The 19,213-nt window shown below is 53.2% G+C and overlaps 9 protein-coding genes across 9 annotated transcripts; 2 read left to right on the top strand and 7 right to left on the bottom strand.

Annotated features, from left to right (window-relative positions):
- Positions 1-87: 87 nt before the first annotated feature.
- Positions 88-1,573, bottom strand: J4E84_002393 (uncharacterized protein; the record flags this gene model as incomplete). Its single annotated transcript, XM_049385018.1, has 2 exons — positions 88-1,171; positions 1,224-1,573. 2 exons carry the CDS (start codon positions 1,571-1,573, stop codon positions 88-90), a joined length of 1,434 nt encoding a protein of 477 aa, XP_049247041.1.
- A 797-nt stretch (positions 1,574-2,370) lies between these two features.
- Positions 2,371-2,832, bottom strand: J4E84_002392 (uncharacterized protein; the record flags this gene model as incomplete). The annotated part of the gene is made up of 1 exon (XM_049385017.1): positions 2,371-2,832. The coding sequence occupies one exon, from the start codon at positions 2,830-2,832 to the stop codon at positions 2,371-2,373; it is 462 nt and encodes a 153-aa protein (XP_049247040.1).
- An 875-nt stretch (positions 2,833-3,707) lies between these two features.
- On the bottom strand, positions 3,708-5,609 carry J4E84_002391 (uncharacterized protein; the record flags this gene model as incomplete). The annotated part of the gene is made up of 1 exon (XM_049385016.1): positions 3,708-5,609. The coding sequence occupies one exon, from the start codon at positions 5,607-5,609 to the stop codon at positions 3,708-3,710; it is 1,902 nt and encodes a 633-aa protein (XP_049247039.1).
- Positions 5,610-6,214: 605 nt separating this feature from the next.
- Positions 6,215-8,901, bottom strand: J4E84_002390 (uncharacterized protein; the record flags this gene model as incomplete). Its single annotated transcript, XM_049385015.1, has 5 exons — positions 6,215-6,582; positions 6,642-6,960; positions 7,017-7,279; positions 7,355-8,711; positions 8,764-8,901. The coding sequence occupies 5 exons, from the start codon at positions 8,899-8,901 to the stop codon at positions 6,215-6,217; spliced, it is 2,445 nt and encodes an 814-aa protein (XP_049247038.1).
- A 459-nt stretch (positions 8,902-9,360) lies between these two features.
- J4E84_002389 (uncharacterized protein) lies at positions 9,361-10,212 on the bottom strand (the record flags this gene model as incomplete). The annotated part of the gene is made up of 1 exon (XM_049385014.1): positions 9,361-10,212. The coding sequence occupies one exon, from the start codon at positions 10,210-10,212 to the stop codon at positions 9,361-9,363; it is 852 nt and encodes a 283-aa protein (XP_049247037.1).
- Positions 10,213-10,937: 725 nt separating this feature from the next.
- On the top strand, positions 10,938-11,906 carry J4E84_002388 (uncharacterized protein; the record flags this gene model as incomplete). The annotated part of the gene is made up of 1 exon (XM_049385013.1): positions 10,938-11,906. One exon carries the CDS (start codon positions 10,938-10,940, stop codon positions 11,904-11,906), a length of 969 nt encoding a protein of 322 aa, XP_049247036.1.
- Positions 11,907-12,273: 367 nt separating this feature from the next.
- Positions 12,274-13,596, bottom strand: J4E84_002387 (uncharacterized protein; the record flags this gene model as incomplete). Its single annotated transcript, XM_049385012.1, has 1 exon — positions 12,274-13,596. One exon carries the CDS (start codon positions 13,594-13,596, stop codon positions 12,274-12,276), a length of 1,323 nt encoding a protein of 440 aa, XP_049247035.1.
- A 243-nt stretch (positions 13,597-13,839) lies between these two features.
- J4E84_002386 (uncharacterized protein) lies at positions 13,840-14,684 on the bottom strand (the record flags this gene model as incomplete). The annotated part of the gene is made up of 2 exons (XM_049385011.1): positions 13,840-14,608; positions 14,659-14,684. 2 exons carry the CDS (start codon positions 14,682-14,684, stop codon positions 13,840-13,842), a joined length of 795 nt encoding a protein of 264 aa, XP_049247034.1.
- Positions 14,685-15,108: 424 nt separating this feature from the next.
- Positions 15,109-18,759, top strand: J4E84_002385 (uncharacterized protein; the record flags this gene model as incomplete). The annotated part of the gene is made up of 3 exons (XM_049385010.1): positions 15,109-15,155; positions 15,207-18,017; positions 18,069-18,759. The coding sequence occupies 3 exons, from the start codon at positions 15,109-15,111 to the stop codon at positions 18,757-18,759; spliced, it is 3,549 nt and encodes a 1,182-aa protein (XP_049247033.1).
- Between the last annotated feature and the right edge of the window lie 454 nt (positions 18,760-19,213).

Genomic DNA, 19,213 nt, shown 5'->3' with positions numbered 1-19,213 from the left:
CGCAACGAGGCAACGACAAGAGAGGTGGATGAACGTAGTCAAATCAATAAAAATATAGTTACAAATTACGCGAGCTTATCCAAAAGCCTAGGAGTGGGTCTTTGACAAACTATCAAGCTGACTATAGGCAGTCCAAATGCGCTGGTCCAGAGGTCCGGGCATCTCTGTCAGTTTGTAAGCCTGACGGAGGGTATCCCAAGAGCTTTGATCAGTAGATTCGAAAGTCTTTGACCGTTTCTTCGGTTTCTGCTCCTGGCTTTGCACATCTGATGCCTCCTTCTTGCCCTTACTTTCATCTGTCTCCTTGGTATTTTTCTCCTCGACTTTCTCATCTTCTATCTCATCACTCTTTCTCTTCTCACCCTGATTCCCTTCCTTCTTCCCCTTCCTCCATACGATCCCGACAACGCCAATTCTCTCAGGTGGCTCGTACAGCTCAGCAACTGGCCCTGGTCTGTTGGGTAATCTTTCGTATATCAGAGTCGAGGCCTCAAAATCGGTGCCACCTTGGGTCTCTGGATTATGAGTGAGCGGGTGTATGTCGGTTCCTGGAAAAGGGAAGAGATGGTGATCGTCATTGATGAAGTAGTGTTTTATTGGCGGTGGACTGTCCTTCTTCTGTCTGCCTTTTCGAGGACAGGTTGTCACACATGCGGTATAATGACCCGCTCGTGTGAGGTTACCGGAGTGAATGATCTTGCCGATGAACTTGTACCGGAGCTGTGAAGACGGTGGACTAACGTGTGCAGTGAGATCGAGCTCGTTGGGGATGATGATGGGATGCGTATTCTTGATCGGCAGGCTTTGGTCGTCCTTGTCGAATACTTGTTCCCCATCTTTGTCAAAAGAGTTCAGTTCCAGGTTAATGCGAAGGTACTCGGGTGCGGCTTCGATCGTTTTGAACTTCTTGACATCTCCCGTATGATTGCAGGCTCCGCATGTTACCGGCATATCTTCGATATCCAGCCATGTCGAGCCTGCCAGGGCAGTCTGCAGATCAGGATGATTATGCCCATTCTTTGCAATCATGACGTTTGAGAAGCCAAGGTCTTTGGTGATGTCGTAGTCGTCGATGGAGTGGAGGTGTGTACAACTGCCATGTGTACACCGCATTTCTTCATGCCGGGTCAGAGTGAAGAGGTAGTTGAACTCGTCCAGTCGTTGGTGATTACTGTTGAGACAGTCAGTGATCTGTACACGGGTGGAGTTAAGAGAGTACTTACCCAGGATCGATACTGTCTTTACACGCATTTAGCAACCTCATCAAGAACTCATCGGAATCTTGCTGGCCAGCAGCATTTCTCCTGCGCCCATTGCGGTCACTGGCGCTTTCTTTCTTAAGCTTTCGATTCATGAAAGCATTCTCTGATTCTCCCTGCGCTTTAGTGAGTCCAGAGGAGCTGGGGGGCTCAGTGGACCAGCGTCTAGCCATGGCGTTCAACGCTTTGACGCTAGGACGTGTGTGGGGAAAATTCATAGAAGGATTGTTTCCATTTTCCCGAGCATTCGACCAGTAGTCCAGGACAAAAGCCTTTACCAAGCAGGCTACGCATTGCTTAATGCTTTCGCCCATCTTAAGGAGCACTTGGTCCTCCGTTTGATTCACCGGTAGATGGCGATTCGGATCGTTTGCGCGACAAGTCCAATCCGCGCCCAGAGCTGCATCGTTATGCTGCTTTATCCAGCTGCAGAACTTTGGAAGATGGACGAGGTTTTGTAAAGCGCTATTCATGTAGCAAGAGTTTCCCGAATTGCCAATGCCGCGGGGCTGCTTGTCGGGACGGCCTTCTGGCCATCTTTTGCTAATTGCATTCGTAATCGCAGGTCTGCGAGGGTTCCTTCCACGTGGCAAGCGAGACCGATGGCTTCGGGGAGGAGGTGCGGGAGGGAGATGTATAGGGGCGGTGGCTGCTTGGCGCCGCGTAATCGGAGGCATGTTGATCTAATGCAGTCGATAACGGTAGATGATGTAGGAATTGATGCGAGATTGCGATAGTCTCATGAAGATTTTTTTTGGGTGTGATGACTTCCCGCGCGTCGATAGTTCTTCCATCTCTTTTAAACTATGTTTGCACGGGCGACAATGGGTAGCCTTTCTCTTTGTTCTATTGTCGAGCTGGCCATTGTGGACCTTGTCACCAAACGGGCTTATTGATCCTTGGACAGGATAGCTCAAAGAAAGTGAAAGTGAAAGGCAATATGTGATGGGTGAATGTGACTGGATTGGCTTCCTCGAGATGTTAATCTTGGCTCACTCAACGTCGACTGCTAAATCGGAGATGACCTACATGTATTACGCGCATTGCAGTAGATAGCGATGCAACAGAGTGACTACATTGCTGTCTATACATCATCTAAGTTGATGTACCTTTAGACCTGCTTACCCTTACCTTTTCCCTCATATTGTTCCTCTTCGTCATCCTCCTCCATTCTCCTCTTCATTTCTTCCACCGCCGCTCTTCCCCCCTCCTCCCTCTTGGCAGTGCATTCATCCAGCAGTCCCTGAAGCTTCTTCGCCCTCTCTGTATCACTCAACTCCTTCTTCCACTTCTCGTTCATCTTACCTGCCAGCAGAGTATCCTCAAGTTCAAACCTTATCAGGATGGTGCTTGCGGTAGGACTGGGTGTGCTATTTTTGCTCACGGTAACAAGGTCGTCGTCTTCGCCTTCGGAAGTGGTGACTCGCTTCTCTTTGGGTGGAGACTCTGAACTGGAAGATGAGCTTTCTTCCTCAAAATCGGATAGGACTTCCTGGTCTGGCTCGTCGGGGGAGTGTTCGCTTGAGTATCCTGCATTGGAAGCGTTCTTTTGAGGCGTGTTCTTTGGTGGCATGTTGTGCGGATGGCTCAGTTATGGTTTCACCTTCTGTCGCCTGTAACGGGCGTATTATATGCAGCAACATGATTGCTAGAGATTGCGAAATAGACGTCACATGCAAGTGACTCCCCTCAAGCCTGACTTGCGCGCAGCAAACACACCCCTGGCAACCACATGTGGTCCTCAAGCTCAGTATTTCACAAACGACTACGGGGTTTCGCGCCAAGGTAACCAGCCTCTTCCAAGATACAGTCTCGCTCACAGCAGTGTAATCGTGACAGTAGGTCTTTTCTTCGTCTTCGTTCCATGCTAAGCATCCCGGTGAGCCTTCTCGTTCTGTAATTGGAAACCCAAGATCGAAGCCCGAAGTTCGGCAGGTAGCTTGGGGAATAGATGGAAGGTAGCCGCCATGATGGGCTGTTCATAGGGTTGCAAAGAAGGTAATGCGCCCTTCACTCGGATTGGGACCTGGTCTGGTGCGCGCCGGTCATCGAAATTGCATTTTGGTTAGTTTTGTGAAGAAGCGTGAATGGGATGTACTGTCATCGGATTGAATAGGAGCAGACCGTTCGCGCGAGACAGCGCGCGTCGACTGCTGTAAATCCGCCAGGATCTTCTAGTAACGCCATGGCTCGAGATATTTCGATGTATTTGTGATGCACGACGCGCCAGCGAAATAGACGCGTCGTGACCCGGTGGGTGCTTGCCCACACACGTCATTACCCAGCCATCTTTGTATCCAACCAAATCGGGTTAGCTCTCAAATCAACCCATCATCATCATCATCATGAGCAGCCACTTCAAGTACATCAACATGCTCACTCTTACCAGTATATTTATGTGTGCAAATCCAATCGTGCCATTTGTGTACAGTCAAGTTGTGACCCAGATCACCAAGGCCCGCCCATGCTCTGTGGGTATCCACCGCCCCTTCCCCCATGTTCAAACCCACGATGCGACGGCAACACTGCGCTTTGCCCACCAGGGAAGTGACCACCACCATAGTCTTGACCTTGAATATGACCTTGACCCTGACCACCAGTGTACATACCTTGCGCTGGCATCTGGCCAGGCATCGGCTGAGCATACGCAGCACCCTGAACAGGACTCGGCATAGGCCCCTGTGGCATTCCCCCTCCATAGCCTTGCTGCGGCATCTGCTGCTGCTGCTCAGTCCCATTATATGCCAGGTGCGACCCCCTAGTCTGCTGCGTATTCTGCCCAAACCCATATGTTCGATTAGGTTCCGGCATTGCAGCCACCGCAGCCACATTAGTTGTAGCCATCTTCCCCACATCTTTCGGTGGGTTCAGCGCAAAACCCCAAGTCCCCTCCCTCAACTTCCCCTTGACGAATCCAACCTTCTTCGCCACACCCTTGGGCATCTTACTCTCGTCGCATCCTCCAATCGCCCATTCACACGCCTTGACAACCGCATTCCACATCCCTTTCTCCGTGTCTCCGAGCACAGGGCTACCTTTCTCCTGTCTTACGCGCTCTAGCACGGCCATCATGAGGCCCTGAACGCGGCTCGTGACTTTCTCGAGATCTTGAGAGGACTGCGGGATGAGGATGTGGAGGGTCGCTGGGCTGGTGGGTCGGATTTGCGACTTAGTGAAGGCGATACTGACGGGCGCTGCGGTGTAGTAGTCTTGCGCGGAAGCAGAGGCGGGACCAACTGCTAGTCTGGCGAATGCAGGGACGCCTGCGCCGTGGGCTAGAAGGGCGAAAGGGGAATCGGCTAGCTGGACAGCGTGGTGTATGGCTTCGTCTTTGCCGGCTGCACGACACTTGCTCTTTTCATAGTTTTCTTTGCTCACGCACATTCTTGCCCAGTGTTTCGCTTTACCCGCATCGAGGTGCTTCTGCACCATCTTGACTGCGTCACTGCCGTACCTGCCTTCACTCGCAGCGCGAAGCCGGAATGCAAAGGTAGCGAGCTCATCTTGCGCTTTGTGGAGGTGAGGCCGCGACAGCGAGGTAGGAAGGAACGTGTTGATGTAGTAAGCGTAATAGTACACATAAGTACCCAGATACTCGAAGTTGAGCAACTGACTAGGTGCATCGAGGAAGACAACAGGAATGTCCAGTTTCTTTGCGAACTGTTCCAAGCGTTCGAGATCCGGCAGTTTGTTCGCTCGTCCAGAGACGGAAGGTGCTATTCCGTCTGCGAGGTTGAGGGACCCCGTGATGGTGATTGCAGATAAAGCGGATCGTAGAGGAGATGTTGTCATGTTGATCCACTGTAGCAGGAAGTGCAGTACAGCGCCGTGATGCCAGACTATCTTCTTCAATCCGCCCATCTTCAGTACCTGCTCGACAGCCGTATTGACTCTCTTCACTGTCTTCTCGAGCGCCTCCTGCTGTCCAGATAGAACGCCGTTATCCCATCCCCTCACTATGACAATCTTGCTGAACACCGCCACGGTGCCTTCGAGATGCTTCTTGCCATCAGCTCCAGTCAGATACTCAATCAACTGGCAGATGCGGCCGAAGTTGTTCCTACTTCGACTCTCTTCAGCAATGATTAGCATACTGCCATCACTTTCGTTCGCGCCCTTATTCTTGCGCACGCCGAGGTCGCACAGCTTGGCGATGACCGACGTGAGTTGGAGAAGGCTGTCGATATCGGAGTCGGTCTCCCAGATGTGAAGGACACCTGGGTCACAGACCTTTTCGAGAGTGCTCTTGGAAGCGGCAGCGAAGGACGACTTGTACCGATCTGGCATCGACTGCACCGACTTCTTCAACGCGTCGAGATCGCCTGACCAAGGGCCGTTGAAGGATGTCATCTTCTCGCGATGGTGATGTTTGCGCCGGTGGTGAGAGTGTGACTGAGATTTGTGACGATGGGGAGAGGTGGCGGGACTGTTGGGAGGCTGCGCGGGATGCGAAGTGTTGCGCGGCGGATGGGTCGGAGAGTAGCGATCGATGAAGCGGTTGATATAGTTCATTGAAGGCCTGCTGTTGTTATACTCGTCTTTTTTAACATGGCGAAAGGTGACGGTTGGTAGTTTGTTCATGTTGCGTTTGGATGTGAAGGAGTCAAACTCTCTGTGAAGATGGACCTGCAAGATAGACACGTGAGCGCAAAGGCGGACGCTTACATTGATTGATTGAAGTGCAAAACGAGGATGACAGCGAAAGTAGTGAAGCATACGCCTTGCGCGTGGCTAACGGTGAAGCGACAAGAAGTTCGATGTTCGGCCAAGGCGTGAGGTGAAGAACGATATGCAAAATGAATATGAAGATGCGATTCGAAGATCGCACGTGTACCTGACCTTACCACCGGGGTCTCATTGGGTTCGAGCAGTCGTGATATACCCGCACAAGTATCCAAATGTGCCGTAACGCCGCCCCCAATGAACAATTAAACAAAATGAGACATGTGCCGTCTTTACTTGCCAACACCACCACCATGCTCTAAGATAGTCTGCTTGTCAAGCTTCTCCACCTTCCTGCTCAGCAGTGCACGTAGCTCAGGACTGATGACCCTCGCCTCATCTTGCTCCTCTTCACCAACCTGCTTGCCCTTATCTGTGCCGGAAGTCGACGCTTGGTCTTTCGCCGGTGACGCACTTGAGGACGTACTTGGCCCGGGGCCGGCGACGATTGCAGCAGCCAACTTGCGTTGCCGGGCTTGCGGAGCGGAGGGAAAGTTGCCCTTCTTGTCGATTGTCTCTACCGTTCGCTGAAATCTCTTGAAGAGTGACTCCGCGCGAACGAGCGTTGATTCGAGATCCATAGTACCAGAAAGCTCGTTGACTGGAGTAGCGTTAGTACCATTCACTGTAGTTTTGCGTTGGCTTGATTGCATAGCTTACCATACTTGAGCACCTCGTCAAAGTGCTTCAGATGCGCCATAATCACATCTCGGTGCTTTTCCAGAATAGCTAGTGCGATGAAGATGTGGAAGTTGCTGCTCTGGTAGTCGGTCCAGAGCGACTCCCACAACCGCAGTACATCTGGCCACTCAAATTCGCGCTTGTACCAGACGAGCAGCATCCGGAAGAAAAAGAAGAAGTTCGTAGACTCAGCGGACTGAAGGTGCAGATAGAGTTTGGGGTCCATGAGCTGTACGAGGTGGTCAAGCGTCGTGAGTTGCTTGCGCATGCCCGACTGGTCGCGTAGGAAGTTGCGCTCCTGTATGCGCGTCAGTCCTTGTACGTGTTTATAATAGCCATCGCATTAGTACATACCATGCGCTCCATGAATCCAACAAAGCCCCAGAATGCAACAGCATCATCCTGCATGACAGCGTAGATGGGCGCAAGCAAATCGCTCATGCCCTGAACGTAGCCGAGATCCTTGTTGTATTCGTTGTACGTAAGAAGCATGTCCTTCATCTGCTCCAAGTGAACGTTGGTACCAGTTTCCGCAAAAGGCGAATCAGGGTCAGGGTGGGGAATGTCCTCGCCGGCGAAGATAGGGATATTGCGATCTGTGCGATGTACGTCTTTCTCTACACAACGGACCCCATAGAATGGGACAAGTCAGCCAGTTTTCAAGCAAGGGCATAACGCGCAAGGATGCATACCTATTCTGTTCTTTTGTTCTCTCCACCATTCCTCTTGCTCTTCATTCTGGTTCCCTTCAACCATTCGCTCCCACCAAGCGCCCTTGAGCCGAATGTACTCATCGCGCCTGCTGTTAATGTTCGCGCGACGCTCTTCGTCTGAGCTGTCCCAGTCGTAAACCCCGAGAAGGAAGAGCCATGCTTCCTTTCGTACACCATCGTCAGGATCAAGACCTCCATGGAAGACGCGGTCTTTGACCTCGTCCGGTGTCAGTTGTAGCCGGCCCTTAGGGTCGAAGAATCCTTTCCATTCTTCCAACGTGACAGGTTTTCTTCGGTCGGCCATGGTCATCTTATCCATGTCAAGGATCTCGAAGTCGCCGACATCGCTCTCCTCCATAGCCAAAACATCCTTTGCTGTCCATATCCGCTGGTTCCGTTCCCGCTCGCTTTGTTCTGCAATGCCCATAGCCCATCTTGCGAGGTATAACCGTGCGCTGTCGAACTCTTCTTGTAGTGTCTGGACCTCTGGGTTCTGAATCAGGCGTCTAACCTGAGGCGGGATCTTGGGGTTGTCTGCCACAGCTTGAGCAGTCCTCCGCGTGAAGGTGGTGACCTGACTAAGCTTCTCGAGGAAGTTCCATCTTGCTTCCTTGAGCGCCTTTGTGACCGGATCCATGCCACCGTCCCGTTTACCAGACTGCGAAGATGACGCGTCTGCTTTGCCTTCGGTGCTCTTCCTTGGGGCAACGTCTTTGCCGAAGGATCGCTTGTCGTCTTCCGAGGGGTCGATAAGGTATATGCTTGGATCAGCACCGGACCGTTCAACTGTGACGTATCTCTTGAGCCATCTCAGCACCTCGTCGCCGCCCCAGAACATGCCTCCTCCGTCGCCAAACGGATCGAAGCTTTCCTTGGCCAGCTTCTTCCGCTGCATTATGGTAGACTGGCACTCGCTGTCGTGGAAAAAGAGAGCAGGGAAACTGTCGCCAGCCCGAGTGTTGATGACGACGCTGCCAAACCACCATCCGATGCTTGGTGGCCGTATGAGGACGGAGTATATCTCGCTGACAGGCAGGGCGAATGCATACCCGGGAGTTCCGACATGTGTAGATGGTGTGGGAGGTGGAGGTACGAGGTATGACTGTCTTGGGGGTGACGAGGAGTCTGACAGATCGACCTTGACGTATGTATCGTATGCATCGCCGAGGTTTGACTCTGGTATCCAGGCGAGGAGCAGCGATGACGCGTTCACGCTTCGAGCGGAGGAGGAAGAGGTGGGACGCGCATCGTTGACGGTCCGGTTAGACTTCTGCTGGACGAGAGCGACGAAGCCTGGGATGTTGTCTTTGGAGGAAGGCGAGGGATGCACGTAGACCTGCACATGTTAGCCTACTTCCATCATGCTGCGTTGGGTAGGCTTTACGTACCTTGCTCTTGGTGTATAGTAACTTCACACCCTTTCCGCTGCTTGTATGGCGGATCGTGTTGTATTCGCCTTCTTCGTCGTCGCTCAGGTCGTAGAAGCTGGCCGAGGGCGATGGGGGCGCTGGGGCCGACGAAGTCATGCGGGGCTAGGCGGCGTCCCAAAGACGCGGAGTGGAGGTTGGTGATGGGTTCCGAGTAAGATGGCCAGATATCATGCGCAGAAGATGTTCAGAGTAGTACAGTGATAAAGCAAGAAAGAGGCGCGTACCCGTTTGGCGCTATGCAGTTGCAGGTGATGCTTGCGGTTGACCTGCACCCGCCGAATGACGCAGCCCAGGTGTGGCAGTGCAACTACCGTGCCTAGGTAGCCACGCGCGGGGTTCGCGTCGCCCCAGCCCCATCGCATCGAGTAATGTGCTCTGGTCGCGACACTGTGCGCAAGATAGCTCTGAACGAAATTGTGCTTTGAAGCGATTGTGAGCTGAATGTATTGATTAGGTATTCGTCTATGTGGCCAGGTCTACAAACCCCATGCTTCCCACCCAGTGACGACCAAGATCCAACTCCGTTACGCCGTGCTGCATACAACAAGAAGATGCTCAACGCATGCGTGGTCCGCTTGGCAGGCCCATTCGTCCACCTTGCGGTCCGCGTTGTGGTGGAGGTGCGCCGCCGCCATATCCTCCACCCTGGGGCGCATACGGATCATCGTTCCCGCTCCATGGGGAGTTCGACGACATGCCAAATGAGCCCTGTGGTCTCCCGCCGCCGCTACCAGTACTTCCATAACTGTGACTCCGATCTTCAGGGTAAGGCGCCCGTCCACCTTGCGGGGAGGATTGCGAGTTGGCAGATTCTGAAGAAAGTCCACGCGGTGCTGGGCTCTGTGACCGTCCCCATAACCTGGCCTTGAGCCTTTCCTGTGCTGTTGTGCCCGACCCTGTACCCGCGCTCGGTGGTGGTGAAGCTTCTGCTGGTGGGCGTCCTCCCAATGAGCTTTGGTAGCTCCCTGCTCGTTGGCTGGGCAGTGGTCTGCCTTGTATTTGAGGATCTGGCGTCAACGAGTTGCCCATGGGCCGGCCTTGCATGGGACGCGCTCCACCGCCCCGTGCTCCTGGCCCTCTGCGAAGTGACTGTGGTTCTTGCGGTGGTTGTTGTGGCGCGGGGTTATCCCAGAGGTCGTTCAAGCCTCCTCCTCGGCCTGCTGTTTGTGCTTGTGCCTGTTGTCGCGAAGACACGAACTGGGCGGGCGCAGGTTGGGGCGCCTTTGGGTCGGGAGGAAGCCATTGCGGGAACGGCCGTCCTTTCTCCGTGTAGTATGCGCGAAGGACTCTGGAAAGATGCGAGTCGTCTTCTGTGTCGCCGTCTGCTTCGTCCGAGAGGATCTGTCGTCGCAGATTGTTGTAGCGCGAAGTCGTGTTTGTAAGGAGGTTGTTTAGGTAGGACGACATGATTGTGTGCGATCGCCGTTCGAGGGTGTGGGCGGCCGATGCGCGTGGTGGACACTTTATGCCGTCGTGTCGGTGTTGGAGATTAGTGGTGGTGCGAGGCAGTCGGGTCGCGCCCGGGTCGCTGTTTCCAATTTACTGGGCGTTTGGGAGCAAGACCCTAGTTACCAACACCACGCTCCAACGTTTCTTCACCCCAAACCATGGCTACTCTTCCGCTCTTCGTGATGCAACCAGTTCATGCCAATATGCGCAACCTTTCTTGAGCCGACAGAATCGTCCGAAGCGGCCCTCGTCCGCAGTACACATCTTTGCGCGCCTGGTTTCAACGATGGAAATCCGGCGCGTCGCCCGACCGCTTCATGTAGAGCAGCATGTCCAGGCATGTCCTGAATCTTGAAACACCGCGAGTCCATGCTGCCATTTGTGGTAGGGCACTGATTGGAAAACATGTCTTGAAGCTCTTCGAGACTTGTGCGCTACTCTACTGGCCATACCCCGACGTTTCTATAGCCTGCTTACTCCAGTAATTTAGGACAAGACTGGCACGAATGGCGGGGCAGCATTCAAGAACGCCTATGGCAAATCTCCACTACATGCGCAAGCATGCATGTTGTCACAAACTAGCGCTTTGAGACGGCAGCCTGAAGGGCTGAAGGGCGTACTTCAACTTTGAGATTGTATGCGAACATAAAACACCACATTCTGACCGGTAACGCTTCCTAACCATGGAGTTGTCATCAAAGAAGATGTCTTGGGAAGAACGAAGAGAAAGAAAAAACCGCGAGATTGTGGAGGCCATCGCCAACGTTCAAGATGAAGCCACCCAAATCGACATTATCATGAAGAAGCGAGGATGCTTTGGACCAAGCGAAGACAATCATTTCTACGCAATCATACAAGACTACTTAAACAACAACACCAATGCAAAAGACGCTACGAAGAAACTGCTCGACCCCATCAACAAAGCCATCCTCCAAAACCGAAAGCACCTCCCCTTTCTTAGTATCTGGTACTCCATAATCCACTCCGCCAAACGCCTCTCTTTCCGCGACACCAACGGTCTCAACAAGCTCGTCACCCTCATGAAGACGATAAAAGCGAGCTTTCCACCCCCAACTGCCAAAGATTCAGACATGTACACCTGCCTCCGCCGCTTCGGCATGGCCGCGCGCGAGAGTATAGACGACGGCCCGGGAGGCCAGTGTGGCTACATGTCACAAGAAGTGCACGCATACGCCAACATGCTCTACTTCTACGCCCTCATCACGCGCGAAAACATCCGCAATTTCTGGATATATTGCATCTGGCAAATGCGCAATGCACTCGAGACACCACACGAAGACGATGCGAATGGCACAGCAATACAGAAATACAATTCTTTCATCCCCTCCGCTGCGGTCTGGATCTTTGCTATGGGTAAACACATCTACGAAAGAGAACAAGACCTCACTCCAAAGAAGGCGACGGAGGGGGATCCAGGTAGCGGTGGACCGTTATGGGATGGTAGAGCGGAGTTTAGTAAGCAGAGGTGGGCGCTTTGGAAGAAGAGGTTTGGGGAACTTGTTGAGATGGAGGGGTTGACTGAGGAAATTAGGGCGATTGCAAAGGAGGCTGCTCAGAAGATGGATTGGATCGATGGTGGGGCGAAGGAGGATGGTAGGGGGCTGAGGCATTACGCCTGTCTGGATACATGATTCGTTACATACAATGAAGTTGAGATACACTATCAGGCAACCTACTACAATAAACACTCAACGCATTTCAACACTTTCTTTCGGCCCTTCGCTACATTAGTAGAATGACAGGCATATCAGCTAGCGGGCGGACGCTCCCGTAGACTACGTTATGGCAGGCATCGGAGTTGTGTCCGCGCAAGTGGGACATAACTAGCGACCGTTGGCGGGTCGTCTAAAGCCCGTCACACTTCAAGTAACGCGAAGAACGAGCAGAAATCAAGTACACTTGTCTTGTCAAAGTAGATTTTTATCTATCGCCAGGGAAGTGCTTGCCAGCAATGAACCACTGAACGCACGTTTCGCCTTCTAATTCGCTGGAGCGTCCCTAGTACTCCGCCATCTCGTCCTCACCATGTGCTGAACCTGCATCTTCGGCCGGAATAGCCTCTGGTTCAGCTGCATAAACCACCTCTCTCACAGCGACATCTCGAAATGCTGCGTCTACCATGTCCAGACCGGTAGTGCGCAGATCCATCTCCAAGCCCTGGCCGCCCGACAACAGCACCTCCATCTTAGGTTCGATATCCTGAGTTCCCTGCTCGCTTTCCTCTTCATCGTCAAGATAGATCCATTCGTTTCCGCGATCAAAGGCGTAGAACTCTAGGCGCGGGCCGTACAGCAACATGCCGTGACCGTTCTGGATCTTGCCACCTCGGCACAAGGCATCAGTGAGAACGTCGCTGCGGTGCATGGTGTTGCTCGTGGAGAGGCGTGGGACTTCCTCGAAGTTGTCGATCATAATGGCGAAGTAAGTATACGGATGCTGCTCGTGCGTGATCGCACCAGTCTCAGTATTCGTTGCCATCGTCTTGCGCATAACCACGAAAGCGGCGATGTCCTCAGGCGCGATATGATCCCACTGCAGGTTGAAGAGTTGCGTAATACCTTGGGCGTACTCTGCTACCTTGGCGTCTTGCTCTTCTCTCTCCGCCCTCTCGAGCTCCTTCTTGGTTGGTACTTTACGGCGAAAGGCCCTGCCTTTATTCTTGTGGAACTCTTTCCAGATATCTGACTTATCGTCGGCAGCTAAGATGAAGTTCATCCCGTACTTTGCCACGGGTCCGGGGGAAGTGGGCACCACCGTGTAATTATGTGACGGGGGATAGTAGTGCGTGAGGAGAGCAAAAGCAAAGGCTTTGGCGTACTGCATGCGAGTTGCGTTTGTCGCAGTTGACAGTGGTCCATAGTGGGACAGATAGGCGACGTATAAGGCTTGAATACCGGGTATGTTGTTGATAGAAGTCTGGGTAAAGTCCGGGATCTCGAAATCAACCAGAGTCTTCCAGAAGTCTGGGGGCAACTCTGGCTCTTCCTCTTGCATGTCTGCAGTATACTGGTGCGATTCTTCAACTGCAACATGGAACTGGGCATCGTTCGATTCGATAGGATGAGGTGTGCTTTCCGGCGTCATAGGTCTGTGGTACCCGTCGTAGTGAGCACCAGGCGGCATTACATCAGACATGAACGTGTCGTAGCCATTCGTGCCGTGGTTATGAAAGCCGTAATGCGGAGCTGAGGTCTCGTCTATGTGTTGTGGTGTAGATGGTCCGAACCTCTCCTGGAGATAGGGATATACCGGGGCGTATTGCGGGCCGCCACCAGAAGCGCTGTCAAAGTTCATATGCTCTTGGTTGTAGTTCTGGTCCATGTTGGCAGTTGAGTGAGTCGTAGAGTGTAAGTTGGTGGAAACAGGTAGACCAAAACGAAGCAGTTATAGTCGACAAATAGAGGTATTTGCTAGCGTAGAACCGGCATAGGTAAAGGTAGCCTCATGTCACAGGTGAAGGGTGCCTATGACCGAGCAAGTATTACTTGCAACCGTAGGAGTCATGCGTCTGATGCCCGTCTCGTTCGTAACGCTGATGAGATAATAGAGGTGCAATGATGCGCTTCATATCGACCCATCAGGAACAGAATGACTCTCGGTCACAGTGTCTTCCACCACACCATCCATAGCCTCTGCTGCCCCGTCTGTGGCGCCATCAGCTGCCTTCTTCGCTTGCTCCTTCGCCTTCTTCTTGAGCTTCTTCTCTCGATTTCTCCGCGTGTTCTTCTCACGCTTGGCTTCTTCCTTCTCTTGCGCAAGACGTGCTGCCTCACTCTGCTTCTCTTTTACCGCCTGGAGCTTCTTCCGTATCGCTATGCGTGACTTCTTGCCCTTCCTTGTGCGCTTGTGTGCCTTATCCTCGACCGTGACGAGCATAGGAGGGTGACCAACCAGGACCTCCTTGCTCATGCCGGCCGGCGATATGGTGCGCACCTTCCATGGCAGGGCGCAACCGGGCCATGGCTGCCGCGACAGCTCCAGGACGCTCCTTCCCTCGATGGCGGCCGCTCTGAAGGCGTCTTCCTCCTCGCTTGTGGGCTCGTCGGCGAAATAATAGCTCCGTGGCTTCTTCAGAATCAGTCCTGGCTCTCCGCTATCGGCGCCTGGCGATGAAATTCTAATCTTCAGCGATTGTGGAGCAGCGTTTGCGGGCGCAGCGAAGAGCCGCAGCTCCGTCTCGTCTTCGTCGCTTTGCGCGATGTCGTGAACATCATCTTCGGTCGTGGTATAGGTAAACTCGGTGTTTATCCTGGATCGCAGCAGCTCTTCGAGATCGGGGTCTGGCGAGGATTGTCTAGATGATATGGGCGACTCCAGCTCAGCGCGGCGAACCCTTGGCAAAGTCAGTATGCAGATAACAGGCGCACTAGCGAGTCGACCCACCGCTTCGCATCCGGCACTTCAAACATGGCGCTGTCGTATGGACGTCGCAGAAGTTGCTGTTCTGAAAGTTTCGTGCCTGGACATCGGTTGCGTAGCGGGAGATCGGCATTTGGCTAGACAGGTGACTAGCGGAACTGCACGATCGCTTCGTCACCTGGCAATAACCACGGGCGCATCTCGATCGGATTCTTCGTTTCCCCCCATGCCAAAAGAAATGCAATTGCCTTGGAATGGCCCGCGGAGCAGGATATCCGCCGCCTAGCACCAATGCAGTTACTATGTCACTCAAAATGGACGACAGCGGCAGCCACTCGCCTGCAAGAGGAACAAGCACCCTCGCTGCCGCCAGTCGCAAACCCCCCACCGTTGTGCCTCTGCCTTGGGACTGATACTCTGCTATGTTGTGCTACTAGAAGGACATGCTGAATCCCCCACGAACATACTAGAACCATGGGCTACTCGTGGCCAGAAGCAGCCCGCGAGCGCGATCTCCACAGGTTTGGATTATGCGATAGAAACGCTTCGGCTGCAGCTAAGGATGCTTACAGGTACTACCGCCCATGGCTCGATGCACAGAGCCTGGTTGACGCTGCCGACGGTTCTGGTAAAGGCCTGACCTACTCTGGCTTCCAACCCCAGACGTCGCGCGATCGATCACTGACTGCCTTTGCGCAGCTCGCCACGCTTCGACTCGACACCCGGCGGGCAATGGTATCGCTGATCGACGCGCACCACCAGTACATTCTTGCCGAGGCCACGCGCACCCTCTCGCTGTTCAAGCCCGTCGCCGAAGAGCCCGAAGACGAGGTCTGGCTGGGCAATGCCATCTTGACCAAGACCGATGCTGTCTGTTACCACACCTTCTCGTCGACCTACACGGCAAAGGAGGACGATGGGAGCACCTACACTGGCGAATGCATGGTCATCCCTGATTGCAGACTAGATGCAAGATTCGCCGATAGGGATTATGTCAAGGGTGAGCCTGGTGTGAGGTTCTACGCAGGCGTCCCCATCATTACCAAAGCAGGCCACCGCATTGGCGTCTATGCTGTATCTGATGAGAAGCCTCGCGATGGAATCAGTGCTGGCGAATTGCGCTTCATGCAAGATGTTTCCGCCGCCGTCATGGAGCACCTCGAGCTGGCCAAAGACAGCATGGACCGCAACAAGGGTGAGCGCATGGTACGTGGCTTGACTCAGTTCATCGAGCGCTCCTCTTTACAGGACAGTCGAGAAGACGGCAACCGGCCCACCACTATGGAGAAGCAGACCGAGAACGCGCGCTTACTAGCCCTTGACGAAGAAGAAGGCCACAACACGTCTGTACCTGCCAGACAAGCTCACCGCAAGCGTGACGCCGAATCCGACGCAGCTCGTATCTTCCACAGCGCCGCTCGTATAATTCGCGAGAGTACTGAGGCCGATGGTGTCGTCTTCTTTGACACTTCGACCGCTGGGATAAGAACCCATCTCTACGACTACAACCGCACAGCCGGTAGCAGCGACGAGAGTGCGACACACAACACTGATACCGGCGACTCAACGGCTTCACGAAGGCACAAGAAACAGACAGTCGTCGACGCGGATGGCGTATCCGATGCAAATGGGACTGACAGCAAGGCCTGTCCTGTGGTCGGACTATCTTTACGCGAAGGCAATGCGGCCCTAGTGCACACAGACTTCAGCTTCAATGAAGCTGCCATGGAGCGCTATATCCATCGATATCCGTACGGGAAGTTCTTCAACTACAATGAGGATGGCATGGGCATCAACTCTTCTGATGAGAAGTCTGAACGTTCCGAGACAGAACAGTCGGATCGTACAGTCGACGAACCCGCCGCTAACACCAAGAAGACGCGCAAAAAGCGAGAAAGATTCATCCCAACCGAGTTCCTCAAAGTTCTGCCAAAGGTTAGGAGCCTTATCTTCCTGCCACTCTGGTGCCCGGCTACGGAACGATGGATTGCTGGTGGCTTTATCTGGACCACCCAAGCCGGAAGGTTGATGAGCCCGGATAACGAACTCCCATATCTCCAAGCATTCGGGAACTCAGTGACCAGCGAAGTAGCACGACTCAATGCGCAGAAAGCGGATCGTGCAAAAACCACATTCATTGCGTCTATATCACACGAGCTGCGTTCGCCCCTGCATGGTATCCTTGGATCTGTCGAGTTCTTACGCGAGACGGTGGCATCGGCGTACCAAGAGTCTTTGGTGTCTTCTATCGAAACTTGCGGCAAGACACTGCTCGATACGATAGATCACGTGCTTGATTACGCAAAAATCAACAAATTACAGAAAGTCTCTGGTCAGAACAAGCGAAGCGTGGGGCGAAACAAGCGACAGCCTTCTGATAATTCGATTCTTGGTGTTACGTCCGACTTCGATCTAGCACAATTAGTCGAGGAAGTTTGCGACACTGTGTGTGCTGGTCACACGTTCAGGAAGACACATCACATCAAAGGAGCCGCAATCTACGATCAAGCTGAGAGCAAGGCGGCAACAACGTCCCTCCAGGACACGAATAGCAGCAACGAAGTGGCAGGCAGAGATACACATGGCTCTGTTGCTGTGTCTTTGATCGTAGCCCCATACGTCAGTTGGATCGTGAGATCGCAGCCCGGTGCTCTGCGACGCATTGTGATGAATTTACTTGGGAACGCGCTCAAATACACCGACTCTGGCTATATTGCTATCAACATGATACAGCAAAAAAGCTCCGCCAACTTCATGGACCTATCTCTTAGTGTGGAAGACTCCGGTCGGGGAATGTCGCAGGAGTACCAGCGGACAAAGTTATTTTCGCCATTCAGTCAAGAAGACCCTTTCAGCTCCGGTACCGGATTGGGTCTTTCGATCGTCAAGCAGATCATAGAATCCCTGAAAGGCGAGATTGAAGTAAGGAGCACGCATAACGTTGGTACTGTCATCAAGATCAGCATACGTCTACCCATTGGCTCCAAGGCGAATGCCCACCAAGATCATGCTCTTGTCAGAGCACCCCAAGAGCTGAAGGGCACATCTGTCTCCATCGTTTGCGACATGACTAACACGCAAGGCGGCGAGCGGGGGCTAAAAACCAAGGAGTCCATGGAAAACGCTTGCAAGAACTTTGACATGAAGATCGTCGCCTCGAAGCACGCCAGCACTGACATCTCGGTCACCGACATCGACTTTCTGCTCATCGACTCGCCTTCTCTCTACCAATTGATGCAGAACTCGAATGCCAGTCGCAATAACACATCACCGCTAGGAGTAGTTTGCGTTTGTACAGATACTGCAGAGAAAGTAGCAGCAGAGACTCAGCTTGCGAGACAAATCGAAGCGCTGGGCTGGATCATTGAAATAGTTACACAGCCGTGAGTATTCCTTACGCAAGTCTGAGACCAATTTACTGACGACACGCACAGCTGCGGACCTCGAAAGCTCGCCCGGACACTTCTATCATGCCAGAAACGCGCCTCACAACACAACAACGAGCGACACATCAGCCGATCGATGAGCTCCTCATTAGTCCAGCCCAACCTTCAGACTCTTGCACCGCCTCGTGCCTCGGCTCAGCGAAGTCTCAGTGACATGTTCCCACAAGATGTATCAACGCGAAAGGCTGACGAGGCCGCCGGATACCCTTCTCCACCGCCACCGCGTCCCTTCCCAATAACCACCACCCCTCTGAGTCCCACCCACAGCGAAGGCGGTGAATACTTCAATCCACGTGTCCTCCTCGTAGACGACAATGCCATCAATCTGAAGCTCCTCGTCGTGTTCGCCAAACGGCAGAATCTACGCTACGTGGAAGCTACCAATGGTCTCGAAGCGTTTGAAACGTACAAATCAGAAGCCATGTCTTCTTCACCGCCAGCCCGCCCTTTCGACTTCATACTCATGGATCTGAGTATGCCCGTCATGGACGGTCTGACAAGTACACGTAATATCCGCCAATTCGAGAGCAAGAACGGCTTGCCGAAATCGCATATCGTCGCATTGACTGGACTCGCGAGTGCGCAGGATCAACAGGATGCGCAAGAGGCAGGTGTGGACATGTACCTTGTTAAGCCTGTCAAGTTTGCAGATATTAAGAGGATCTTTGGTGGGAAGTGAACATAGTTTTCGCATGTTCTTGATGGCGTTACTCGCGGTTTGGTAGCTTGTCTCACGATGTTGGCATTATTGGTTGGGCATTGCGAGGGTATTCTGGATGGACTTTTGCATAGTGGCATGGAAGTGCTAGGATGACATATGTCCCTGGTTAGGGTTAAATTCACGATGTTGTTAACGATGAGCTTCCCCACGCAATCAAGCCACGCAATCAAGCCACGCAATCCACGGACGCCGAACGGCGCATTCGTCCCGTCTCGTCAGAAACTTGATCCTGCAGGAACACGATCCTACGCCCCAAGGTGGATGCGCCCGCGTATATGACCAATCAAACGAGGGAACGAGCAGTTAGGTTGCAGCATGGATTCACGCCTGCGGCTAATCTACCACCGGCATCAGGCGCCCAACACCCTGCTTTCAAATCCGTGTGTTAGCAGTCGCGCACATAGGTACACGA

The sequence above is a fragment of the Alternaria hordeiaustralica genome, assembly GCF_023758085.1.
Source record: "Alternaria hordeiaustralica strain BMP 2776 chromosome Unknown scaffold_3, whole genome shotgun sequence".
Taxonomy (NCBI): domain Eukaryota; kingdom Fungi; phylum Ascomycota; class Dothideomycetes; order Pleosporales; family Pleosporaceae; genus Alternaria; species Alternaria hordeiaustralica.
Note: the sequence above shows the minus strand (reverse complement) of the source record. Positions and strands in the feature narration are given on the sequence as shown.